Source organism: Marmota monax, unplaced genomic scaffold (genome assembly GCF_021218885.2).
Source record: "Marmota monax isolate L192 unplaced genomic scaffold, Marmota_monax_Labrador192_F-V1.1 WCK01_AAM20220418_F8-fsc00019, whole genome shotgun sequence".
Lineage (NCBI taxonomy): Eukaryota > Metazoa > Chordata > Mammalia > Rodentia > Sciuridae > Marmota > Marmota monax.
The window spans coordinates 8,739,322-8,766,090 of record NW_026695242.1 but is presented as its reverse complement, the minus strand read 5'-3'; the positions used below and the strand labels follow the sequence as shown (position 1 = coordinate 8,766,090).

The 26,769-nt window shown below is 56.4% G+C and overlaps 1 protein-coding gene across 6 annotated transcripts in view; it reads left to right on the top strand.

Moving 5' to 3' along the window:
- The window catches only part of Col13a1 (collagen type XIII alpha 1 chain), a 145,963-nt gene that overhangs the window by 54,802 nt on the left and 64,392 nt on the right, over positions 1–26,769 (top strand). For 5 of the 6 annotated variants that reach the window (XM_046419654.2, XM_046419651.2, XM_046419653.2 and 2 more), the window contains exons 3-7: positions 7,280–7,287; positions 11,726–11,752; positions 14,337–14,372; positions 17,648–17,674; positions 19,541–19,591. In XM_046419654.2, coding sequence (XP_046275610.1) covers positions 7,280–7,287; positions 11,726–11,752; positions 14,337–14,372; positions 17,648–17,674; positions 19,541–19,591 — 149 coding nt within the window. The remainder of the gene's footprint in view (positions 1–7,279; positions 7,288–11,725; positions 11,753–14,336; positions 14,373–17,647; positions 17,675–19,540; positions 19,592–26,769) is intronic. The other variant, XM_046419650.2, reaches the window with a different exon arrangement.

Genomic DNA, 26,769 nt, shown 5'->3' with positions numbered 1-26,769 from the left:
CTGGATAGAACGGCCTTGTTTCTGGAAACAGGGGCTGTGCGGAGAATGGGAAGAAGCTGGAATAAACCGGGGTTCTCACAGGAAGGGGGGAGCAGGACGGCCACTGCGGGCAGCCCTGGGCGTCTGCACAGCCTCCTCCCACCCGCCAGCTCCCGCCCATCCCCAGGGGCTCACCCAACAGGAGGGAGAGCAAGGACACCAGGGGACATGTCCAGGCTGGAGGGCAAGGCTGGCCAAGGGCGGAGGGGTCAAGGCGCCCGGAGTTAGACCAAGCGCCCACCAGGCAGCCCACAGGCCTGCTTCCATGGAGTCTGCAGGAAGGTGGCACTCGAGTGGCCCCCAGGGCTCCAGGAGAGCACAGAGGTGGCCTCGGAATTGGCAGATCACCTGAGGAGCTTCTGAGGCTAGCTGTGCCCTATGCTAGGGGGAATCTCTCTCCCTTTCTGTTTTTGTTTTTGTTTTACATTCTCTTTATTTATTTGTTCTTCTTAGATGCACACGACAGTAGAGTGCATTTTGACATATCCTCATACATGGAGTATAACTTCCCGTTCTTGTGGTTGGACATGGTGTGGAGTTCCACTGGTTGCGTATTCACGTGTGAACATAGGAAAGTTCTGTTCAGTTCATTCTACTGTCTTTCCTATTCCCACCCCCTTCCCTTTATTCCCTTTTATCTAATCCAATGAACTTCTATTCTCCCACCCCACCACCTTATTGAGTGTTAGCATCTGCATATCAGAGAGAACAGTCGGCCTTTGGTTTTTGGGGATTGGCTTATTTCACTTAACATAATAGTCTCCGGTTCCATCCATTTACCAGCAAATGCTATAATTTCATTCTTCTTTATGGTTGAGTAATATTCCATTGTGTATATATTCTACATTTTCTTCATCCATTCATCCATTGAAGGGCACCTAGGTTGGTTCCATAGCTTGGCTATTGAATTGAGCTGCTGTGAACATTGATGTGGCTGCGGCACTGTAGTATGTTGATTTTAAGTCCTTTGGGTATATGCCAAAGAGTGGGATAGCTGGGTCAAATGGTGGTTGCCTTCCGAGTTTTCCGAGGAATCTGCCCATCTTAACCGCTAGATGGGGACAGCGGGGGAAGCCTACACCTTGTGATCATTCCTGCTCCTGGTACCACGTGTCTCTGGGGAGTCCAGGACACCCAGCCTGACCACCCATCTCTGCTGCCCACCAAGGCTGAACCCCGTCCTGCCTGATGAGTCAGGAAGGGCCTCTGTGCTCCACCTGCAGCCTCCCTGTGTCTCTCAAAGATGGCTCTAGCTCCAGGTTCCATCTGACCTGCAGTCCCCGCTGATTGACAGTGGGCTGCTGGAAAGAATTGTGAAGCGTTATCTAAACTCGGAGGAAAAGTAGCCGTGACAGACCAGCAATGTCTGCCCAGTGTGTGTGTTGGGGGTGTGTGTGTAAACTGTGTCCACACCTCCTGGAACCTGTCATTCTCTATTCACCTGACCTGGGGGACGTCTTGGGTCCAGAGACATCATCACAGTGCAGATCTGAGCTGTACACCAGCGAACGCTTAACAGCGGGCTCTTGGAACAGCAGCGCTGCTTTGTAGATTTGACCAATTTCTGTGGCATGAATACTTCCACCGTGGCCATTTTTCAGCTGCCAACGTAAAGTCACCAAGCACCAAGTGAGGGCGAGATGTGCGTGGTTGGCCCTCACAGGACCGTCCACTGTGGTCCTCGGTGGTCACCATTTTTCCCCAAGTTTGGCCCACGGCAGGCTGCTCTGGGGGGAGCTCTAGACTAGGTTCAGGATCCCTAACCAGCCAGGAACCGCTGGCAGGTCACTTCCCTCTCCGACCTCCATCTCCTCATCTGCCCAAGGGGGCTGGTGGGCCGGGGGAGCTACGCGGTGGGGGTGCTTCGTCAGCCACAAAGCAAGGCTGCCAGATGTGCCCCAGGAGCGGCCAGTCCAGAAGGTCCACCCAGCAACCGCCCACAGCCCCCAGAGATCGGGGTCTTGGCTGGAGGGCCACGAGAGGGAGGGCTCAGTTGGTCCCCGGCATGTCAGCCTTGGAGGCCAGAGACTGCCACCAAGCCCACCCCGTTCTGAACAGCCACCTGGCCGGCCACAGACAAAATTCTCTACACGGTTCTCGCAGATCTCGGGCCCCCTCAGCTGCTCTGTGATGCCGCGCTGTTTCTTGGATTCTTCAGCTTCTAGGGCCCGTGTGCGGAGAGGCTGCACTCCCAGGGCCAGCGGTACTTGAGCTGTGTGGCCTTGGACCCAGCTTGAGCACCAGCTGTGGTGTCTGAGCTCTGTGACTTCGAAGCACACACGCCCCTGGGCCTCAGCCTTTCCCATCTGCAGAGTGGGCATGAGGGTCATCGTGGGCATGAGGGTCATCGTGGCCACTTCACCGGACTGTCAGGCAGACTGAGTGAGACCAGGCACGCCGAGTACTTGGCACGGTGTCCGGCCCAGGATAAATGCTCACTATGGAGTTGACATTTGTCCTAGCAAGGCCTTGGGTGGAGGCAGAACAGGCAAAGCTGCAAAAGAATAGGGTCCCAAAAGCTGGCAAAGCTCAGGTCAGTCAGGCTGAGGGCCGGACAGCGGCGTGGCGGGCGTGAGCTGGACGGACCGTACTGCGGAGCCCCGGAGGCCCAGCGCGGGCTTCTGTCCTCAGTGCTAGTGACGTTTGGTGCCAGACACATCTTTGTTGCAGGGGCTCTGCACAGCGTCTGTTTAGCAGCAGTCCTGGCCTCTACCCGCTAGAGACCAGGGCAGCTTCCCGTTGTGACCATCGAAAATGTCTCCAGACATTGCCAGCTGTCCCCTGGGCCAAGATTGCCCTCCGTTAAGAAGCCCTATTCGGGCAGGCGGAGTGTGGCCAGTACGTCCGTTCCCCGAGGTCTGGAGGAAGCCAGGGGTGCAGAGCACCTGTCCTGGCAGAGATGGGTGGTGCGTGCACGCGGCAGAGCGAGCGCCAGGGGGCCAGCTGGGGGAGGCCTGGCGGCAGGTGCCAGCAGGCGTGGGGCAGGGCTCGGACCCCAGCTGCTGGGAGCCCAGCCGTCAGCCAGGGTCAGAGCGCAGCTCGAGTGACAGTGAACCAGGAGCACTCTGTGCCTCCTCCCACCCCTGCCCAGGACCAGGACTGGATTCGAGATGGCAGGGCTAAGCAGGCTGTGCCTTCCACCCTTGGGGACCTTGTGACCTCCATTAGGGAGAACAACAGGCTTCCAAATAAGAGAGACCCGGTTCAAATCCAGGATCTCCCACATGGAAACTAAGCCTGAAAAATAAAATTTAAAATTTAGAAAAACAGGTGCTGCCTAAGATAAGCACCGCCCGGGGGCCGCTTAACCTCAAGGCTCAGATTCCTGTCTGTGAAGCCGGAGCAGCCGCGCCAACCTCACCTGGCTGCTGCAGGGGCTGATGCGATGCCATAGTCACTCACCTAGCGTCCCACCTGCCACATAGCAGGCACGCCGTAAAGGTGGAGTGAAGGAAGGAAGGAAGGATGAATGCAAGAATGACTTTCTCCCCCAATTCTCACATTCATTTCAGTCTCTCCTCTGGAAACTTGACTTCTCGGCAAGAGGAAATGAGCTCTTCATCTCTGGAGTCCCAGAGGTTAGCATTGAGCCTGGTAGAAAATAGCAGGTGATGAGCCAGGCCTGGTGGCACACGCCTGTATTCCCAGAGACTTCGGAGGCTGAGGCAGGAGGATTGAAAGTTTAAAGCCAGCCTCAGCAAAAGTGAGGCCCTAAGCAACTCCATAAGACCCTGTCTCTAATTAAAATATAAAAATGGGCTGGGGATGTGGCTCAGGGGTTAAGCACCCCTGGGTTCAATCCCTGGAAGACAGCATGTGCTTAAACAGTGAAGGTTTCCTTCCTCAAGGGCAGTGACTTTGCATTGTTCAGTTTATGAAACCCTAGCCCAGCGCAGTGAGTGACACACAGTAGGCCTTCCTACCGTGGAGATGAATGAAGGAGTGAATGGATACACAAAAGGGGGCTAAAATAGAGGCACACCCTGAATGCTACTCCCCCCACTTTCTCACAGGGCCCCTGCCTGTGTGTCCATGTAGGGGGAACATGGCTACCGTGCTTGCAGGAGGCAGCTCAAGCCCTGGGAGAGAACAGTAGGAAGCGAGGCAGCAGGGGACAGACCTGGGGAAGAAGGTCTCGGATGAAAGTCCCCATAGTGGGTGGCTGCTGTGGACCCTTCTCCAGAATCCTGCTGCGGGTCGCTCCACCCACCCTGGGGAGCTGGGACAACCTCCACAATTCTCCTGGCTCCCGGGAAGAGGCTCCCACGTCCAGCAGCGGGTGTACAGTGGCGTGGACGTATGTCCTCCTTCCCTCAGGATGTGAGACGTGGGCAGGATCCCCTCCACAGGCCTCAGGACACAGCGTGCTTTGTTAGGCAGACCCCTGGATGGGGGCGTGGGACATCATCAGTCAGTGGCCACTAACCTTCGTGGCTTCCCTTCCCTTATCTGCACAGTGGAGCCTCGATGACGCCTGGGGTGACTCTATCCCTTGATCCCCTGCAAAGTGATGGGCCCGTCAGTAGTTAGGTGACTGAGCCCGGCCACGTGGCCTGCGTGGGAGACCAACCAGTGAGAAGAAGGCACAGCTAGACTTTGCAAAGCCACTGGCTCCCTGGCCACCTCAGAGCTGCTGGGAGCTGTCCAAGCACCAGATGAAGTATCAGCTTTGAAATCCAGGGGTCCCCACCCCGGACCCGGTTGGTGAGAGCTGGCGGGACCAGGACAGTAGCTGGTTTTCCCCAGGAGGGCCTGACCACTTTCCAGAAGGACCCATGGAACGGTCCATGTCATCCTGGACGGGGGAAACCTCAGAGATGGAGAAAGCTTTCTTTTTAGGCCCCCTGAGTCCTTTTCCCTTCCAATGACACAGTGTCAGCACATAGGGACTTTTCTCCTTACCAGGGACTGAACTCAGGGGCCCCCAACCACTGAGCCGCATCCCCAGCCCTATTTTGTATTTTATTTAGAGACAGGGTCTCACTGAGTTGCTTAGCACCTCACTTTTGCTGAGGCTGGCTTTGAACACGCGATCCTCCTGCCTCAGCCTCCCCAGCCGCTGAGATTACAGGTGTGCGCGACTGTGCCTGACAGCTTTTCTCCTTTCTGAAGTCCCTGTAAATGACAGGTAGGGACAATGGTAGCCTGGAAGAGTTTGGCAAAGCAATTCCCTTACATAAGACAAAGGAGCCATAGGAGATGAGAGGGTTGAGCCTGGACAGAGGAGCAGAGGGGACATGACGGGCGTCCCAGGGAGAGGTTTGGGAGGATGTGGGTCTGAAGCAACTGTCTTGTGTTTTGAGTGACAGGCGTAGAGAAGGGCACATCGCCGTGGGTTGGGGTGCTCCTCCAGGTACTAGCTGCTTGGCCAGGGAAGCTCCTCATTTTTTCCTTGCCCCACTTTCTTGATCTGCAACCTGGGGACAATAGAATCTGCTTCGCAATGGAAAACACTCAGCATTGTTCCGGCACCTAGGGAGGACCTTAGGAGTCCGTGCAGGGCTGATGGTAGGGGTGATAGAGAAACCCTAGAAGTCCCTAGTACAATGGCCATCCCTCTGGGTGCTCTCCGGGAACCCTGCCCAGCGCCCACTCCCGTGTTAGCTCCCTGTGCAACGGAGACGCTAATGACAGGCAGGCCCTGGCCAGTGTCACTGGGAACTTCCCCAGAACTTGCTGCTCTGGAGCGCAGGTCACGTCAGGTCTGGCGGGTGCAGAACATCTGCCCTCCATGTGGCTGAACCATCCAGAGATTGCCACAGGCTGCTTCTCAGGCCGGAGACACATCCCCCAGGCAGGAGGCATGGACTCCCCAGCTGGGCCGCCCTCTGGCAGACTATACCCGGGGGGTATTTTTTCAGGTTCTGGGTGACATTCCCCTGCCCCTCAGCCTAACAGGTCCCAGATGTGCCCCTCTCCCCACTCCCGTCCCACGCTGATGCTGCTGCTGCTGCTGCTGCTGCGTACCCGGGCTTCCTGGCCCTGTCGCTGCACCTCTTGACATTTTTTTTTTTTTGCTTTGTTTTTAATTCAAAATATTTTGTCCGCCTTCACATGACGACTTGACAGAGGCCAACGTGAGAAGGGCTGCTTCCTCTAGCTGGGACCAGGACAGAGAATCTGGCAGACCGAGACAGGGACACTGGCGCTGGGAATCCGAGGAGCAAGGGAAACGCGGGGAGTCTTTATTGGCTGAGCATAAAAGCAGCCCAGGCAGCAGCTGAGTGCATGTGGCCCGGTCACCAGGGGCTGGGAAGCCAGGGCCGTGGCGTTCTGTGGCTCACCTCCCCCGAGGCACCCTATCTTTTTTTTTCCATTTAAAATGGTTTATTTGGACAGTTTTCTTAGGGCACCCATGTTCACACATTCTGCTGTAAGTTAACCCATTCTAGAACCTTCTTGGAAGCTGGAATTCAGGCTTTTCCATTACACATTTTGCTTGCCTCTGGTCACCTGGGAAAAGGCTGTCTGTAGTCACTAAGGGTCCTTATCTTAAGGCACCTTCCATTCTCTACCTTCTTTGCTCCGGGGCCCCCACTCCCTTCGCTGTCTCCTCAAAACACTTGACTGTGATTCTTGCCAGTAATGAGACAGGGCTGGGCCGCCGGAGGGAGAGGGAACCCAGGGAGGAGGGGAAGAGAGGCGTGAGTGGACAGCTGGGCTGGGGGCCCAGAGGTGGGCGGTGGGAAAGCAGCAGAGGACGGCAGACCCAGGAGGGGTCAGGATGCCTGACTCACCACGGCACAGAAATCAGGCCTGCCAGATAGACATCAGGCGGGGATCTGAATGAGAAGGACTGAGAGGCGGCCCCGCCCTGCCCCTTCCTGCTTGTTTTCCACTGAGTGTGTGTCGTGTGTGTCGAGGGAAGCCTGGAGCGCGCTGTCATTCCGCATCTCTTTGGATGTCATTTTGACCTTTCTCAGTGTGTCTTGGTGCCCACATCCCACGCTGTGGAAAGCAACCTGGATCGTGAGCACAAGCAGGTCCCAGGGAGCCCATGTTGTGGGGTGAGAAACTGGGGCCTGGGGACCACTGTCAGGTGCCGGCGTTTCCCATCCAGTCATGAAAACGTGGAGATGAAATAAAGGGGGAAAAGATTATGGTGGTGAAAGTGAGCCAGGAATATGCCACCTCCCAAGACCAGATGGAAACGCCTCCCCCGCTCAAGAATTCCTGGGGGGCGACGGACCCTCCTATGGACAGCGGCACTGACCGGCTTCTCTCTCTCTCTCTCTTCCAGGACCTCCTGTAAGTACTCACTTGGCGGCCAGCTCTTGCACACCTGAAAGTCTATGTCTCTACCGGTAACAGGGTCTCTGGGGGGGACACAGGCAGCTGTCTTCCGGGGGCCTCCTGTGCTTCTGCAAGGCCTTCTAGAATGTTCCATGGGAATGGAGGCCGCTAGTTCACTTTCCACGCACCTCTGTGCTCCTGTAGGGCTAGACAGTGGCGGCCCCAGGGGCAAACCAGGCCCTAATTTCATGCCCAAAGTCTGGCTTGGCCCTCTTTAGACCAGCTCCTTTGTCCTTCAGAGAAGCAACTGGAGTCCAAAAAGCAGCAGGTACTAGAAAGAAGGAAGAGCCCGCCCTGCTCCTTCTGTCCATGAAGAAAGCAGGTCAGGGGCGGCTCCAGGCGGGGGCTGCGCTGGAGCACTCAGCGTCCACGCCCCCAAGCAGGCAGCTCCATTCTGGCCAAGTCACTTGGGGCAGGCAGAGCTGGTGGCCATCTGAATGAGAGCAGTGTCCGCGATCAGCTGGGGAGATGACACATAAGTTAAAGACACCAAGTGGCTCCTCTTCCCAGGCTCCACTCCCAGGGTGGGCAGGGGATCTGGGTCATTTCCAAAGAACCCGAGAAGAGCCCAAGGAGACCGTCTTCCCGTCTCCCCGAGGTAATAGATCCAGGGAACAGGAGCACGTGTCCTTTGAGGAACAGCATTTGATATCTCAACAAGAGACTCAGAGGGCGCTGGGGGCGCTGAGGGGGGTTGGAGCTGAAAGGCTTCAGCCCCTGCAGCAGACCTCTCCCAAGGTTACTGAAATCTCCGTCGCTCGGAGAAATCATTTCCAGAGTTGTTTTCCTCGTGATCTGTACATGTGAGAGCAGCCTGCCCGATTTTTAATGAGACTGTTATTTATATAATATTTCATCCATGCCCTGAAACGCCCTCAGACCCAGGCTGGGGATCCTGTCTGGTTGGATCCCCTGTCTGGCAGATCCCAGGGAAAGAGGAAAATCAAGTCTTTCCTTGAAAGGAGGAGGGCTGGTTTATCACAGCTTGTTGGGATGTCAGGCTGCAATTCCGATCATCCATCTTCTAAAATAAACCGCCAGAGGGAACGTCCAGAGACCACCTGCTGGAGCTGGGACGCTGGGCTCCTTGTCCCCCTGCTGGAGCCTCCTCCAGGACCAGCCCACTGGGGCTCTCCAGGGACATCATCTGAGTCCCTGCCTGGCTGGAGGATCCTTTTCTCAATCGCAATTTAGCATTTTGAGAGTTTGTGCCTGCCTCATCCGGAAGTTGTTCCCAGCCAGGGTGGACACTGCCATTCTGGGGTCTGCAGTGAAGTGGGTCTCTGCTTCAGTCTTGGCCCACCTGTCCGCCAGCCGGGGAGTCAGGTAGAGGTAGCTCCTCCCACCAGAGGCGCCCTGAACCTCTGCCCAAACCACAAGGCAGGAGGAGGAGGGAGCAGGAAGCTGGCCAAGGAGGCGGTCACCTCCTCAACCCTGTTCTCTCCACTTCCTGCAAAAGAAGGACGCCAGTGGCCAGAGGTGAGTGCTGACCGGATGCCTGTCCACTGCCCTCCGGGTGTATCTCAGGGCTGCTTTGTCCTTCCGGTGGACGCCAGGGCTATCCATACCCATGGAGGATGGATTGATGTTGCAGCCCCCCCTCCTGCCCAAGGCAGACATTGCTAATCAATGTAGCCAGTTACTCCCGATCCATCTGAGCCGGTGCCCCAACTGACGTCGGCCGTCCCTGGGTTGGATGGGAAGATGTGCTTAATACTGGGAACTGAAAGCCTGAGTCAGATGCCCATGGGAATAGGGAGGACTATAGGGAAACACTGAATGTCAGCTGCCAGGCAAGGTGAGCATGACCCTTGCCGAAACTCGAGCTGTCACTCTCTGCGTGTGAGGTGCTCTCAGGTCGGCATGCGGGCTGTGTGGCCCAGTGACTAGGAGCACAGCTCTGGAGCCCACTCTCCAATTCTGTCACTGCCACTCCTCGCTCTGACTTGACAAGTTATTTAATATCTCTGTGCCTTAGTTTCTCCATCTATAAAATGGGAATTGTCATGGTTTCTGACTATTGGGGGGCGTATATATTTACATGAACATTACATACATGTATATATTTTCTTCCATTTAGAGAATGTTAATTCATTTGGTCCTAGACTCAGAACTTCCTTAGATGATTCCCCCAAAGGTCTTTAATTTTTAAGGAGAAGATTGTTATTCTGTGAATTTTTATTAATTTATTATTTCATTTGTTTCTATCCTCCCTCATTCTGAGGAGGAGGTTTGTAACTTAGTCAAGCAAACGGAGAGCAGAGGCAGGAAGACTTGGTTTTGAGCTCCCTGGTGGTCAGAGCAAAGAGGAGGGCGGTTTGGGGGAGACTTGGGGGACAGTGAAGTAGGGATGTGCCTGTGGTTTGGGAAGCACAGCTTTTCCTGGTCCTGGGCCTGAGATGAGACCCCCTGTGTGTTCTCATGAGGGTCCCGCCACCTGGATGACCCGGTTGTACATACAAGGGGCTGTGACGGAAGCATCCATCTGTTCCTCATTAGACCCTTTGCGTGAGGTTGGGACCCCCACAGGCCTGTCCGTTCCCTGGGGCAGGATGTCACCGCCCCACCTCCTGTCCCACTGGGTGGTGTTAGGGGAGGGGCTGGTTAGAAGGGAAGGGCCTGGGCTCCTTGATGTGGTGTGAGGAGGGGCCCGTGCTGTCTTTCCTGGGGTCTGGACAACTGGAGGCTGGGCCACCAGGTTCGTTCATTCACAAATGACCAGGAGCTCAAGCCTCCTCAGGCCCATTCCTGTAAGAAACAGGAACGGCTCCCCCAGGCCAGGAGCACTGGGGGCAAAGCCTCGCAGAGCAGAGGGATGGGGTGAGTCCTGCCCCCTTACCCAACATCTCCCCGTCATTGAGAGTCACTGCACCATCGCTAAGGGACAGGAGACAGAACCCCTGCTGCTGCCTGCGTTTACCTCTGCAGTTACTCAGAGACACCCGGACCCGCCCCCGTTCTGCCTTAGGTCTCTGGGAAGAGCAGCGTATCTGGAAGGAGAGACACTGTACCCAGAGGAACCCAGGCCAGCACCATGCCCCTCCCCCACCTGTCCCCTTCCCTCCTACCCCAGTGGTAACAGCCCGGTGTCCTCTGTGCTTGCTCACTGCCAGCCCCAAGCTCAGCGCTCCACATACAACATCTCATTTAATCCCAAAAGATAAGTAACGAGTGCTCTTCCATTTTCAAGGAAACAGAAACACAATGAAACCAGACTGTTTAAGGTCCCTTGCTTGCTTAAGGTCACTCCACCAGTGAGTGGCAGAGCCAAGATTTGAGCTCGGGTAGGCTGAGCACCTGCTCCTTACCCATCTGTCTTACGGAGATGCCTCCACCTGTCCTGCACCCCAGAGCCCCGCCATACCAGGGTGGGGGGCCAGCTGCCCATGAGCCCCAGGAGTCTCCCCAGTCCTGGCAAGGTGCTCCCGGGTGCCCCAGGAGGCAGCCAGCAGGACAGCTTCTCAGCCACCCTCTTGGATGCATCGGGGAGTTGGCACCCCAAGGTGAACAGGCTTTCTTGGTTTTGACTGGTTCTTAAATTGCTCCCTCTGCACATGGCTGTGAAGGGAACCACTGTGACGGATGGTGAGGTTCATGACTGTTCCCTTTTCCATAGCATTTCTGATCCATTTTGTGGAGTCTTCTCCTGTGCCCACAGTTGTGCCAGGCGGAACTGCTAGGGTTGTGAATAACGTGTTCCAGAAACAGAGCTGTGGTCGGTGAACAAAGGTGGCCGGAGCCTCCGAGGCCCCCATGTGCCAAGGGCCAGCCCCCCACCTCCCACCTGACACTGACCTGCCGTGCCATGGATGATTGACTCTGGTCAGAGTCGTCACAGGAAGAACCACTGCTTCCCAGGATCCTCTGGGGGTGCTCCCCCTGCACCTCCATGACCACGAGCCATGGGCTGAGAGGTGACAGTCCTCCAGCCCATGGCTTCCCAGTGGGTGATAGGTGCTCCCCTGCTTGGTGGGCAGGGAAGACCAATCCCCAATGCCCACCCCCACCTCCTCCTGGACCAAGGCCAGCACCCATGCGTGGTGCAGCGGAGGTTGCCCCGAGCGAGGCAGAGGGGCTCAGAGAGCGGACGCGCTTGTGGGACCCACAATCCTAATGGTCCTCAGTCGTGACGACTTTCCCACTGTTTTTATTTCTTGTCTCCCTGTTCCCTGTTCCCACCCCTGGGCCTGGCACGCCGGAGCCCCTGGCCACCTGGTTTTCTGAATGTAAGAGCTGAAAGGAAGCCTGCCCACCAAGGCCTCCCTGTTCATAAGAGAACAGCTCGGCGCAGGCGACTGCCGGGTGGTGTCGCTGGCCACGGCAGCGCTGCCTGGTCGCCGCTGTTCCCACTCCCTGACCCACACCAACCTCTCTCTCCACTCCTTTATTTCAGGGCCCCACCGGAAGACCCGGGCTCCCAGTAAGTAACGCATCCTTTATTATACCTCTGTGTTGACTTTGCGGGGCCGGAGCCAGGACCTCGTGCTCCACCACTGAGCTGAGCCTGGGCCAGCCCTCTCTCCGTCTGAGGCTGGCCACGCTGGGCAGCTGGCTCCCCTCCGGTGTCTCTGAGTGAGAGGCCCCTCTGGACTCTCCTATCTGCCACTCCCAGCCCCGCCACCTTGGAGCCTGGATAAAATCTGGAGCCTGCAGCTGCTGCTGGGGCTTGGGTGTCCCTCCTGGGGCATCAGGCAGGTGGATCACGGCAGCAGACCCTCCTGATGCTGGAATTCATGTCTACGGAGGGTCCCGTAATGAGGGCTGAGAGGGCTGGTGAGCTCCTGGTGCACTAGGACCCCCTGCTCACTAGTTGACACCAACTACTACTGTTCCCTCCTTCACCCATGCCTCTGGTAAAAGAGCAAACTCAAAAACTTGGTTTTCCCCCTGTTTTTATTTCTGAATTCTAGAGAGGCTATGCCAAGGAATCATGGGAACTTTGAGACAAAAGCAGAAATAATACTAATAGCCACTTCCTACTGAAACTTTAATAGGTGCCCCCTATGCTAATCATTCTTCAGACTTGACTTGTTCAACAGCTCAGCACAATGGGTATGATTGTGCCCATTTTAGGGGTGAGGAAATTGAGACTTGGAGAGGTCAAATACATTGTCCACCCACCCACACTTCAGTGGTGGACTGGTTGAGGCGCACATTATCACATCCCATTCCATACCGCTGTTCCCTGTGGTCCGTGCTCAACATTTGAGACCCACCTTAAAAGTCGTCTAGTCATGGCTATGGAGTCAAGCCTGGATAGGGGAGAGGAGTCCTGGGAACAGACACTGCGGGGCCCTTGGCTGGGGCGGGGCTCAGGCAAGATGTTGTAGCCAGCCAGAGAGCTGAGGTGGGGCGCGGAGGGGGACCTGGGACAGCTCCTGTCTGCCCTGTCCCTCTGCCACATCTACTGGGTTCCACACTGTTCTGTGTGTCCCTCCTACTCCCCCTTTAGACATAAATTAGACTTCGGCCATTTGACTAATCCAACAGCTTCTAGAATCCATGCCCAGCACTGGCTTTCTTAATGAAATGCATGTGGAAGAATGTTTAGCCTTGAAAACAGAAATTCTCCCTGTAAGGAAGAGCCACGGAGCTGCAGAGGACGGTGAATCGGTCCTGTGAAATCCAAGGAGGGGAAAAATCAGATGACCGAGGGGAGCGTGGGCAGGCTTTTTTTTTTTTTCTTAAAACATCCACCTTTAAAAAGCATTTAGGGGCGATCCACCCAGAGCAGGGCCTGCTGCACCACTCCCCGGCTCTGGCCCTTCCATGCCGGTCCCCAACCTGAGCGTTTTATGGCCAGGACTGCAAAGAACATTAGTTTTAAAAAAAGAATCCAAAACACACATCCTGAAAGATCATCCAAAGCCCCAAAGCAAGTGGACCATGGGGATGTCACAGCCAACTGCCAGCTCTGGCCTGGCCATCTCAGCAGGACGAGCAGATCACACATCCATGGGTCAAGCCCTGTTTGTGCTGCCACATGAAGGGACCTGGGAGTGACCCACGTGAAGATTTGCTGATGCTGGCGCCACTGTGGAAAGAAAAAGGTGTGAAGCCCAACCCCCTTGCCCACGGCCGTGCTGGGCTGAACACTAGCAGATGCGATTTGTCCAGCACTGACCAAGTGCCAGGCGTCAGGCGGAAGCTTCTCAGAGATGTTGCCTCTGGGATCCTCCCAGCAACCCACCAGAAACAGACTCTTGTAATCTCCATTCAACCCACTGATGCCAAGGGAGGTTAAGGAAACAGTCGGTGCTCATGACTTGCACTGCTACCTCGGCATTCTTGAGCAAATGTAGAACACCGCTGGTCTTGAAGACATCCTGTCATCAGGAGCCTAATTCCACCGCTGACTGCTATTCTCTGGTGTGTGTCACGTATGCCTTGGGATGCCAATGGTCCCTGGGGACATTTTGCTTCCGTGGGGTCAGCAGATGCACCGTCACCCCAGAACACACCTGCACATTCCGGAACACAGCTCTCTCCTGCCCACCGGCCAGATAAACGTGATCCTATTTTCTACACCTCATTACTCCCCATCCTTCCAGGCCCCACCCCGACTTTATGATGTCTGCATGCACATGATGGCAAAAAAATATTTTCTACCCAAAGAGAGAGAAACAAAACTTAATAAGCAGATTTCCAGAGCAAGAAGATGTAACCCCTGGCTCCGAAGCAAAGCAGCTCCCTCTGCGCATCTGAAGCTCGTGATGCGGCTGAATCCACAGGGCTCACGTCTCTCCTGCCTGTGCTGGAGGTGGCCGTGGGGAGGCAGGGGGAGGACTCCATCCATGGGCAGAGGGACTGGGAGGAGTGGCGGAGCATGGCGCTGCTCCTCACTCTGGCTCACAGACCTAGGAAAGTGGTTCACCATCTATGTCACGCATGGGAGCTGCCCGTGCCATCCAGGCAGGCTGTACCCCAAACCAGGTGCACAGCTAGCCTGTGGGTCACCCTGGTGGGTCCCAGCCCCAACTGATTATTTATGCCTCCTTCATTAGGGGGACAAAGGTGCCATTGGGATGCCTGGACGTGTGGTGAGTTGGCCCATTTGAACCTGCTCGGGGGGGCCATTGCTTGCTTCTCCATGCTGGCCTGTCCTCCAACCATGGCAAGATGCTGCCCACCCCAAGCCCAGAGAAAGGGGAACCTTCAGGGAGGGACAGGGAAAGAGAAGGGAAGAAATTGTATTCCAGTCTTCAGACCTCAAAATAGGGTTTTGCAGAAGTTCACCCTCATCCACAGTCTCTGTGGTCAACCGTGGTCCAGAAATATTGCTCTGCATAATAAGGTATTTTGAAGCCAGGCATGATGGCATAGGCCTGTAATCCCAATAATTTGGCAGGCTGAGGCAGGAGAATTGCAAGTTTGAGACTGGCCTGGGTGACTCAGTGAGACCTTGTCTCAAAATAAAAGAAATAAAAAGGGCTGGGCGTAGTGGCGCACGCCTGTAATCCCAGCAGCTCGGGAGGCTAAGGCAGGGGGATCACAAATTTAAAGCCAGCCTCAGCAAAAGTGAGGTACTGAGCAGCACAGTGAGACCCTGTCTCTAAATAAAATACAAAATAGGGCTGGAGATGTGGCTCAGTGGTAATGCCCCTGAGTTCAATCCCCAGTACCCACAAAAAAATAAAAATATTAAAAAATAAAAAGGACTGGAGAATGTAGCTCAGTGGTAAAGCACCTCTGGGTTCAATTCTCAGTATTAAAATAATAAGAAGAAGAATATATTTTGAGAGACCACATTTACATAACTTTAAAAAATATATTTTTTGTTGTAATTTTTCTATTTTATTCTATTTATTGTTAATATTTTACTGTGCCTAATTCATAAGTTAAACTTTATCATAGGTATGTATGTATATGTATGCATGTATTTAAAAAAAAACTGTATATACAGGGCCCGTTACAATCTAAAGTTCCCAGTGTCCACTGGGGGTCTTGGAATATGTCCCCTTTGGATAACCTGGGCCCCACAAAAAGCTGACACAGCAAGAGAAAAAAATCCAAAAAAATTTGCACCAACAAAGCTTTTTGCGGATCACCTCCTGGGTGATAGGGTGAGGCCCAGCCTCTGCATTGGGAGGCCTCGAGGCTGGCAGCTCCCCGTCAGGTTTACAGCTGTTCCTGCCCCCCCCCCCCCCCGTAGGCCCACAGTGTCCAGCGGGGTCTTGTGGAGATGGAGACTCGAAGACAGGGAAGCCAGGGCCTGCTGCCAGGCGGTGCCTCCAGGTCCTCGCTAGGGCGTGAAAATACTTAATGTCTCCCGCTGAGAAATGAAGACAGAAAAGGAGATGAGAATGGATAAAAGGGAGAGTGTTGTCCAGAAATGGAAAGGCTGGCACCAGACCCCGAGGTCTTGGCACCCGGGTTTTTCCTGGCAGCCTCTCCATGCTGGTCTCCAGGGGGCCAGAAAGGCTGCAGCCCGAGGAAGCAGTGGCCACGTACCAGCCTCACCGTCACACGGCCTGGTCCAGGACATGGCCAAGGCGGCGCCCCCCTGATCCCTGACTTCCCCCAGCCCTGGCCTCCACCTCCAGCCTGGCTCCCCAGGCACCTCCCCTCCCCCACCATCCCCCTCCCTCCCATGCCGTTCCTGGCTTGGCCTCTGAACCTCACCTCCTGGGCTGGGATGGCCTGGGGCATGGCTGTGGCATCCTTGTGTGGATTTGCATGCCTGGTGTGAGCATGGGAGACGGCCCAGCTAGCCCCTGCCAGCGCTGACTCCATGCTGGGCACTGTGCCAGGGCTTCACACGCATTATGAGCTCACTCAGTCCTCACGAGAACTGCAGGAGGTAGCCATCATTTCCATCCCCGTTTTTCAGACGAGAAAACTGAGGCCTAGAAGTACAATGTCTTTCTCAAGGTCACACAGTCAGGAAGTGGCCTAGCAGGGACTTGAACCCGGACAGCCAGACTCCAAACTTGTGCTCCTGACCCTGGCAATGCACCCACAGTATCACAGCTCTCCATACCACAGCTCTCTGGAGGGTCTGATCCTGGGGCCAAAGCCCCCAAGGCCTGAGACATTCCAGAGACAAGTGTTCTGTGCCACAAAGCTTTGAGTTCCCCAGGGCCCCCCCCAAGCCTGTCTGTCAAGGAATGGGCGTTGGTAGCCCTGGGCCCCCTCGAAGCTCTCCCACTTAGTCCACACCAGAACACCCAAGCAGCCCCTGGGCCCTGAACAGAGCAGGGAACAGTCCTGCATCCTCTCCTGGGCTTGCTGGGTAGGGGCTCTCCCCATGGGCAGGGGCTGGCCTGGAGGGGAGGCTGCAAAACACAAAGTGGCACCCCCTGCCTCCTGCCCCCACCCTTCCTGCCCTCCTCCTTGGGCCCTGTTGCCATCTGCCCACCCTCCCCCCAGGAAGTGCCCCTCTGAGTTTATCTTGACCCACAGCAGTGGGGAGAGGTGGGGAGCCACAGGAGGTCTCCCACTTCCTTCTGGCCAAGGCTACTTTCAAGACACTTTGGGGCTTCACACTGCCTGTGCTATTTTAAATGTGGCAATGGGCCCATTTGGCTTCCGGCTAGGGGTCCTGGCAGGAGCCTCCTGATAAGGACAGCTTGTGAAATTCCTGGGTCATTACCATGTGTCACCAGAGGGGGCACCATTGGCTCACTGGGAGGAGGGCGGATGGGACTAGCCATCCACTGGGCACCATGTTCCAGGAGACCCTTGGCCCACCACCCAGTTTTCTCTGCATGCTGACCTGCCCTCCAGGTGTGCAGATATGTGCATCCACCCATGTCCCTCTGCCTCCCCCCACACCTGGCCTGGGCAACCCTAACGGCTCTGGGCTTGTCTAGCCTGGCAGAGCTTTGTACTTGGTCCCCAGCGGGGCCTTCAAAGCTCCACCACAGCCTCACCTCCCCCTCCCACGGACTTAGCCAGCTGGGTCATGGCTTCTTGGACACACCTACTGACCTACATGGGTCTTGAGTTCTCTCTCTCTCTCTCTCTCTCTCTCTCTCTCTCATGGGTGCGCACACACACACACACACACACACACACACATGCACATCCCTGGAGAGGGCCTCCTGCAGCCCCAGCCACTGTTCCCGGGTGGTTGGAGCAGCCGGCCAGGCCTGGAGCAGGGTGAGGCCGAGCTTCCACATGCGTTGCTTCTTGGCCGGGGGACCTGTCGCGTGTCAGCGTCTGTGTTTTGCTGTTTTCTATTTCACGGTGATTTCCTCCATTTGCTTGCTGTGCTGTGGACATGCATTCTTGGTCGGTGCCTGTCTCTCACCCTCTTGCTTTTTCTCTCCCTCCCCCTCTTCCCTGCATCCTGTGTCACCTGTGGCTGTCCCAGGGAGTGAAGGGCCAACCGGGCGAGAAGGTGAGTCCACACTTTCCCCGTCCGCCCCACCCACCCTTCTGGTTTCAGCAAGACTCTTGGTGGTGGGGAAGGAGTCCCCCGCAGCACCCCCATCCCAGCCTCCCCTGCCACGCCCGTGCGGGCAGAGCGTGCGACAGGCCTGTCCCTACTGCCAGCTTCCCGACAGCTTCCACACCCTCAAGCCTGAGCCTTGGGATTCCTGGGCCGCCCCCCAGCCCTCCTGGAGGAGTGGGTCTCCCCAGCCCTGCCTTCGTGACTTCATGGGGCCTCATAGCTCTGGATCCCTGCCAGGCTGTCACCCTTCCCCTAGGCAAGGAGGCCAGCTCATTGCTGTTGAGTGGCTGGAAATGCCCAGGGGGCCCCAGAACCTAGAGAGGAGCCCCTGGGAAATCAGAGCCCAGCAGCTCGGCCCTGGTGAGCTCTTGAGAGACTTCAGAACACAAGCTATCGAAGCAGCTCACGTGACAGGAGGACACTGAAGCCCAGAGAAGGGCGGGGACTGCCCAAGGTCCCACAGCAGTAGTGAGGAGCAGGATCTAGAAGCCAAACCTCCAGGCGCCTAGCTCAGCACTCCCAGGATGGCACAGGAAGTATTTCCCCAGCAGAGTCTCCCAAAATAACAACAATGGCAATAATAATAACAGCAGCATCGGCGTATGCAGCATGAGTCCTGTCAGGCCCTGTTTTAAGTATGTTTGTCACTGACGTAACCCTTCCAGGGAAGTTTCATATTCCTGTGTTCCTGGGGACAGGGAGGCAAAGTCACACACCCAAATCACCCAGCTGGAAGGTGTCAGAGCTGGAGAGGAACCCAGCATGCCCGCCCCCAGGCCGTGCAGTCCTCCAAAGGCAGGAGACTGTGGGTCGCACCCCGGCCAGGGGTGGAACCCCCAGGAGAAAGGCCCAGGCCCGGATGTGCTGAGTACTCTGCAGCATCAGGCTGTGACGTTTTCACCTGCACCCAGTGGGACGGTGCTGTCACTCCTGCTGCAAACCAGCTCACCCCAGGTCACCCAGCTGGGGTCAGGAGCAGAGGGGGCCTTCAAACCCAAGCACCCTGGCTTTTACGACTGTGCACCACTACGTCCTAAAAAATTCACAGTGTCATTGTCATGGCAAAAACACCTCGGAATCTGAAGTCACCCTCACTGTTTGGGAGGCGTGACATTGGACAAAAAGCATTTCTGCCCCTCCCCTGAAGAGCTGCCCGTGCCCTCAGCATCGCCCCTCAGGCTCAGCCACCCGTGTCAGCGCTTGGCGCTCCTAACCCAGCACCCTCCGTCCCGCAGGGCTAAAGGTTGTGTCCCAGCCTTCACGCCCCGGGGTGGCCTCCAACCAGACCTAGAAACTCCAGGCCACCTCCACCTGTCAGTCCCAGGCTGTGGGCCCAAGCTCTGTGTCTGTGTCCCCAACCCCCGTCCCACAAACCCACGCTCAGGGGCGGTCTCCGTCCACCAGTTGCAAGGTCTGCAGCCAGACAGGTGTTTGGGGACGGACAGGGAGGAAGACCTGGGGGCTCTGGAACCTGGTGAAGCCTGGGGGCCTGGACAGCCTTGGCTGAGCCTGCCCCTTCCCTGTCACTGTCTGTCCCCTCCCTCTGTCCCCGACACCTCACGTTCTTGCCCACATGGCTTTTCCGCTGCTTCCTGCTGCTCTTCTCAACTCATCCGGGACATTCCGCTCACCCGCTTTGTGCTCCCCGATTCCCTGTTCTCGACACTCTGGCCTCCCTCACCCATTCCCTTGTCCTCTACACCCTGGCCTCCTTCTGGCCCGTGGGGTTCCCCCCCGCCCCACCTGCCAGCACCCCGTTTAGTCTCCTCTGCCCCCGCCCCACGCTCCCTCTGCCTTCCTCCTTCCCCACAGGGTGCCCCTGGAGACTCCGGGATGTCCATCATCGGTCCCCGCGGCCCCCCTGTAAGTTGTCGCTCTTTGGGGGGCATGGAGGATGGAGAGGGTTAGTGGAAAGGGCTTGGAGGGGGGCCAGGGGAAGGCGAGGCTTGGCCGTGTCCCTGGGCGCGTCAACCACATGTGATGCGGTCAGTCCTGCCGGCCACAGAACTGCTGTTGATGTTAAAGAAAGTGACCTCACTAAATGTACCTCAACGACAGCCTCGGAGAGGGCTGGGAGGCTGGGCCTTTAGCCACAAGCCCCCGGCAGCTGTGAGGCGGCCCCTCTGTTTACAAGCAGAAGGGAAAGTGCAGCTCCCTGGGTGCAGCCCCAGCCTCCGGGGAACGAGACTGCTGTGTTTCCAAAAGCCAAGTTCAAGGTCGTGGACCAGCTGGCGCTCCTGGTCTTGGTGGGCCCTCGCCCACCACTCGCCCTCCAAGGCGCCTTTCCACAGCAGCGCTGGCTCCTGCATGTCCCTTAGCCGTGACTCTGCAGAGCTTGGGAAAACCAGCGTGGCTTCCCTGGGACGTGCTTCCTTGGGGACTGTGACAGGCACGTGGGCGACGGAGCCGGCAGATAGCGTTCCAAGAGCACCCACCCACGGGGCTGCGAGAAAAACACCAACTTCTCACGGATGTCGTGGGGTTACGGGTCCCCAGATGTGTTTAGAACAGTCCTCTCAAAAGGGGACAGTGAGGCCCAGGGAAGGGAAGGGGCTTGGTTCCCAGGCTTTCAGGCAGCAGCAGACTCGGGTCACACGCGCTGTCTTCCTGACCTCCCGCGCGCAGAGAGGGGGTCAGGAACAACCAAAAGAGGGTGAAGCCCAGCCCGCCCATGGTCCTGCCTTCAACAAAGAGCAGAGCAGGAGCCTCCCACCTCGGGTGGGGGAGAAGGGTCAGGAAACAAGTCGCCAGGTTGCCTCCAAGGTAGGAGGCTGCTAGGAGCTTGAAGACCCAGGATGAGACATGCTAAGTCTGGGGGCTGAGAGGCAGAGCCAGTCAGAGCTGCTGAGGGGAAGAGGAAGGAGCAGAAGGATGAGCAGGGTCCTGGGCCGGAGCAGCATTTGAATAGACCTGAATGAGGAGACTTGTCCTTATCAACAAGCTTTCTTCTGGACTCCGCCTGCACAATAATGGTGAGGACTGACACTAGTCTGCGGCAGTTAGTATCCTGAGACTTCCACACCTATTAACTCACTTAATCCTCCCAGGAGAACCTCAAGAGGTAAGAACTGTTTTGACCTCCACTTTACACATGAGAAAACCAGGGCACAGAGAGGTTGAGTGGCTTACATAAAGTCACACGGCTAGACAGTGGCCACACTGGGAGTGATCAGCCAGCCATGGCAGTGTGACTCCTAAGTGAGTGCATTAAACCTGCTATTGTAATGGCCTGGTCAGACGGCCGTGTCACCGTCACTCCTGGCTCACGTGGCTGCTGCTCTGATGTGCCTCCTTATGTCCTGGGAGAGCCACAGTGCAGATGCCCGGAGCCCAGCTGTGTGATAGGAGGGTCACAGAGAAAGACAGTCCCCTGGTTCTGGCATGGAGATGGAGCCTGGGGTGGGCCTGATGGTGGGACGGGGAATAACACAGAACAGGCCCACCCTGCCTACTTCCCATGGTGACCACACCGGTTCTGCTGCATGGCTTAGGTAGATCCTCTGATGCCCATTCAGCAAACCCTGACAGGCTCCCTTAAAGTCTCTTCAGAGGCTGCCCTTCTGCAGCACGTGCCCTGTGCTGTCTGTAGCTGGGCCCAGCATGCAGGAGGCCCCTGGGGAATAAACCACCACGCTGGGGTTGAATCCATGGTGAGGAGCACCTTCTGCTAGGATGACAGTGGTGACGTCCATCTCCTGGGCACCAGTCACACACTGGTTCTCCTTCAGGCCTCTGGCACAACAGCCCCACCAGCCCAGTTTCCAGAAGGAAGCAGCTCACACTCACCCAGGCGTGCCCGGCTGCGAGGGCTGGAGCCAGGTCTGGCCAGGCCGGCCTCACTCTAAGCTGCACTTCCCCCAAGTGCCCCTTCTGTCTTGAGGCGCTAATGTACATACAGGACCTTCACCTTCAGGAGAAACCGTTGTTTCTATGGGCACCCAAGTTGGCGCTGGGAAAGGTTTTCTGGCCCCAGGAGTCCTGGCCAAGCCCAGGGTCCTTCAACTCTGGCCCATGTGGGTGACCGTCACCAGGATGGCTTGGCCACCCTAGTCCAGGGGCCGCCCTCCTAGCTCCTACTCTGCCCTGGGCTGGGGAGAGTGGGGAAGGGGAGGCAAAGGGTCTGCTTGTCATTAGGACAGAGGTCAAGGGGCAAGTCCAAGGTGGCAGCTGGGAGTGATGGGAACATGTGGCTCTCCGCTCAGCCAGGAAGGGCCCAGAATGAATGCTGCTGATCAGAAGCAGCCTCACCGCCCTCGGGGCCACCTGCCTGCTCTCCTGGAACTTGATAAACGGTCTAAGCAAAGGGGGGCCAGCCGAGCCCTTCATGGACGGGTCATTCTCATTCCAGTCAGGCAAGTGGCCGGGGCAGTGCCTGGGCATGTGGGCTCCTGAGAGTCCGTGACAATGGGGCCGGACCCTGAGCTGCCGGGCAGGTCATCCGCCAGGTTAGGGGACACCCCCATCTTACAGGGCTCCCGAGCCCCGCAGAGGGGAAACCTGAACTTCTCTTGTCCACAGGGAGCTGCCCTGCGTCCCCGAGCTGAGCTGCTCTGTTAGGATCTAGGTGCCAGGGGACGTGCCCCTCCAGGCCCTCAGTCAGGGAACAGGGGGCACATGGAGGGAGCACTGGGCCTGGCCTGGGGGGACAAGGAAGGCTTCTGGAAGGACAGGGAACTCACCTGACTCCAGGACTTCACAGGCTGCCCAGGTGGGGAGGCGGGGGAGGGTGCCGAGCCTCGACCTGGAGAAGCACCCGGAGCCTGAGGAGAGAGAAGGCCTTCGGGGGACACCCCAGGGGCGAGGCCAGCAGGGCCTCCTCACAAGGAGCCCCACACAACGTTCAGGAGCTAGAGCTTTGTCCCAAGGGTGGTGGGGAGCCCTCGGCTTGGGGGACGCCGACTAGGGACACGATCCGATGTGCAGTTCCAGGCCCTCCCTGCTCCTCCCTGATCCGGAGGAAGCTGTTCAGAGGCTGCGTCTGGGGACTGGAAGGCGCCACAGTCACCAACGCCTGGCCTGGAGCCGAGCCAGTGGCCCTGGGAGGGGTGGACCAAAGGGACATTTCAGAGGTGGACTTGATGAGTGTTGTGATGATCAAGGAGACTTGAGGAGAAGCAGGCACCTGGGGCTCACGCTGCTGACCTGAGAGGCGGCATCCGGCCATGTGCTTCCTTCCCAGGAGCAGGGCTTGTGGGGCGGGGGCGGGGGGGCGGGTGAGGTTCCCTGGAGCAGATGAGTCTGGGGTGTCCTCAGGATGCTGGGGGTGGGAACTGGGCACTGGCTGCGGGAGGCTCGGGGTGCTGGGTGCTGTGCCAGAGCCCCTCCTCCATTTGTGTACCTCCTGCCAGTGGGGTTTGGCGACCTCCCATTGATAGCTCAAATTGGCCACCGTGGGAGATTCTCTCCACAGGCCTCGGCAAAGGCCAGGCATGCAGGTGCTCCTCTCCCGCCCACCAGCCCCATTGGGGATCCAATGGTTCCCAGGCTCCATGAGGTGGTCATTGGCTCCGACTTGGAGGCAAGCCCCAGGCAGATACAGGACTGACCCTCTTTGGGGCATCAAATAGGAGAGGAAGGGGACCCCCCAGTAGACTCTTGCCAGACAGAACTTTCCATCTGGGTTGCTTCGCCCCACACAAGTTGCAGGTGGGAGAAAGACCAGGAGCATTAGCAGAGGGTCCGCCCCCCTGAACTCCCTTTCTGCCCCAGCCTTGAATCAGGGGGGAGAGTGCAGAGACCTGGGGAAAGCCGCTTTCCCTCCTCCTTGTGTGGAAGGAGATGACGACGCTAATGCACAGACTCCTCTGCCAGCAAATCTATCATCTACCATTTAATGCACTCCTTGTCCCCGTGAACTTTTTATGGGGTGGGGCGTCCAGTAAAATATTGAGATTCATTCAGAAAAAAATAGCTTGTAAGAATGTCAGGAACCCTCTGGGAAGTGGGGAGAGGGGGTCAGGAGGAGATATCAACATATACCATAAAAGCAGAGCGATCCCAGTGAACAAATGGAGAGGACAGAAGGGCGAGACCAGAAGGAGGACACAGGCAGGGATTTGGTACGTGAGAGGCTTCGTTTCAGAGCAGGGAGAGAAGAAAGGTGGTCAGGAAACAGTCTGGGGCCGCTGGCAGTCCGCTCGGGAAAAAGTGAACTGAAAAAGTTTTGCTTAGCTGAATCTCTGTCCCACTCATTATATCAGGACAAATTCCCAATGAGTAAAATATTTAGGTGTAAACATAAGCCACAGAATGAGAGGACAAAGCACGAGTGAATGTTTTATAGATCTGAAGTGGGGAAGACCCTTTGAAAACATGGCATTAAACCCAGAGTCAGGCTGGGGCTGGGGCTCAGCGGTAGAGCACTTGCCTAGCGTGTTTGAGGCACTGGGTTCAACCCTCAGCACCACATATACAGTAAATAAAATACAGGCATTCTGTCCATCTACAAGTACAAAAAAAAAAAATTAAAACCCTGAAGCCACAAGTAAACATTAATGATTTGGGACATGGAGGAAAATATGCCATAAGCAAAGTCCAATACAAAAGCAAGTTAGAAAGTATTTTCAACACATCTGACGACTAAAGAGTTAATATTCTTACTGGGTATGGTGGCATACAGCTGTGATCCCAGTGGCTGGGGAGGCTGAGGCAGGAGAATCTCAAATTCAAGGCCAGCCTCAGTAACTTATCAAGGCCCTAAGCAACTTGGTGAGACTCTGTCTCAAAGTAAAAGCTAAAGAAGGGCTGGGGATGCGGCTCAGTGGTTAAGCACCCCTGGGTTCAATCCCCAGTACAAAAAAAAAAAAAAAGTTAATATTTTTGACAAAGAGCTTTGAAAAGAGATAAAAGGTAAACCACCAGTAGAAAATACTATTAAACCCTGGTTGCTGTGGTTTGTACCAGTCATCCCAGCTACTCAAGAGGCTGAGGCAGGAGGACGGCTTAAACCCAGGAGTTCAAGGCCAGCCTGGGCAACATAGCGAGATCCTACCTAAAAATGTATGTATGTGATGAGTACAAACAGGTAGCTCACTGACCTGAAAAGGGCTGGCCAATGAGATGGCTGGCATGGTGGCACCCACTTGGGAGGCTGAGGCAGGAGGATGCCAAGTTCAAGTCCAGTCTGGGCAACTTAGTGAGACCCTGTCTCAAAAATTAAAGAAAAAAAAAGAGCGGGGGATCTCAGGGTGTGGCTCAATGTAGAGAAATTGCTCAACATATGCAAAGCACTGGGTTCAGTCCCCGGTACCCCCCCAAAAAAAATTGAAATAAATGTTTCAGTTTAGCATATAATTGAGAAGATATAAATTAAAATTCAGTTCCAAATCTCCCTAAGTGCCTTTCCCAGGCCCAACATCTCCGGGAAGTGGAGTCCCAGTTTCCATTTGGTCGAAGACACATTCCTACCCAAATCCCTGGAAAAGGCCTGGTCAGCCCTGGACCTGGCCCTGGGCTGGAGAGCTCCGTCCTGCTACCAGGGCCAGCTCTGTCATTAGTAAACCGTGTGATTATCCCGACCACGTAAACATTAGCCAGAAGGAGCCTTGAAGAGGTTTCTTGGAAGCGCCTCCTCCTGACCTTTCCTGGGGCCTCTCCTACGTGGGGAATAGTTTACACTGTGAGGCTTCGGGGATGGCATTGCTCGGTTTCCGGGGTTTCTCCTTAGGGCTATTCTTAGCATCATTTATCCTTGAGAGGAGAGAAGCTGAGGGCCCTTCGGACACACGAGTGGCATTGCCTCCCCCTTGTCCTCTGGGTGCCTGCCACAAGTCCACCCTGAGCCCCAGCTGGCTCCCTGCTGGACCCTCACGCCCACCCTGACGTGGCAGGGTCCCCATCCTACGCAGCCAGGTGGCCTCGGTGTTCCCGGAGCAGAGGTCTCTGGACACTCTGGAGGATCCAGGCAGCCGGGGGACAGTTCAGGGTCACAGCAGAGGAATCCAGAGAGGTCTTCCTCTGGGTTGATTCTGGAACCACTTGACTAGGACTGACCTCCCTGAAACCAAGGCACGCTGTGCTCAAAGGCAACCTTGCTTTATTCTGGCACCTTCTCTGTTCAGGTCAATTCAACCAACATTGGTCGGTCACAGCTACCATTTTGATTTCCAAACATCCTGGAATGTCTTTCAGTGGCTCTGAGGTCCTACTGTCATCTCCGTTCTACAGACAGGCAACTAAGGCTCAGGGAGGTCGGACAACTTGCTCAGAGTCACACAGCGGTGGTTGTTGGGGCAGGGTTAGAACTCCATCTCCCACACTCCAAAGCCCATTCCTGGGAAGGACTGTGACCATCTAAGCCAAGGGCAACCCCAAGCGGAGAGTAGGACATGTGTGTTCTGGGAAAGGCAAGTGAGTGGGCTGCCTGGGGCAGGAGAGGAAACTGACAGGGTCCATCTGGAAGAGAGCGAGGACCACCTGGAACGAGGAGGAGGAGCCCTGGTGGCTCTTGAGAAGGGACGGGAGGGGATTCCCGATGTTTAGTTCTGGTGATCGTCAACCTTCTGGTGGCCTCCAGCCCAGCGTCCTCAGAGCCTCGTGCTGCTTCTGTCCTGCATCTTGACCACAGACCGCTGGGCTCTGACCACTGAGCAGGACTGTCCCTTGGGCCCACTCTGCACCCCCAGGGAAACGGGCAGGGATTTCCAGGAGGGCAATCCCGGGGATGCTGGGAGAAGCCTGCGGGCCAGGGTGAGCTGAGAGCGAGCAGGCTGACCTGTTGTAGCCCGAGACACACAGCCCAGAGGTCAGGGCATCTGCTGATACTCAAGCCATCCCCGATAAGTGGCCACGAGCCATGGCTGTAAATGCAGGGCAGGCGGAGGCGGCGTTTGATCTGGGAGTTGAGGGGACCACCGACGGAGGCCCTGCTATCTTGCTGGCCCATCCACAGCAGTGAGGAGCGCTCCCGGGGCCCCCTCCGGGAAGCAGGCCTAGGCTGCCAGCCCTGTCTTCCTCTCCCCGTCCCTATCCTTCATGGATTTCCTCTGAAGACCCACCTCCCTGGTCCTCTGCCCTGTCCTCCCTGCAGCGGACCCACGCGG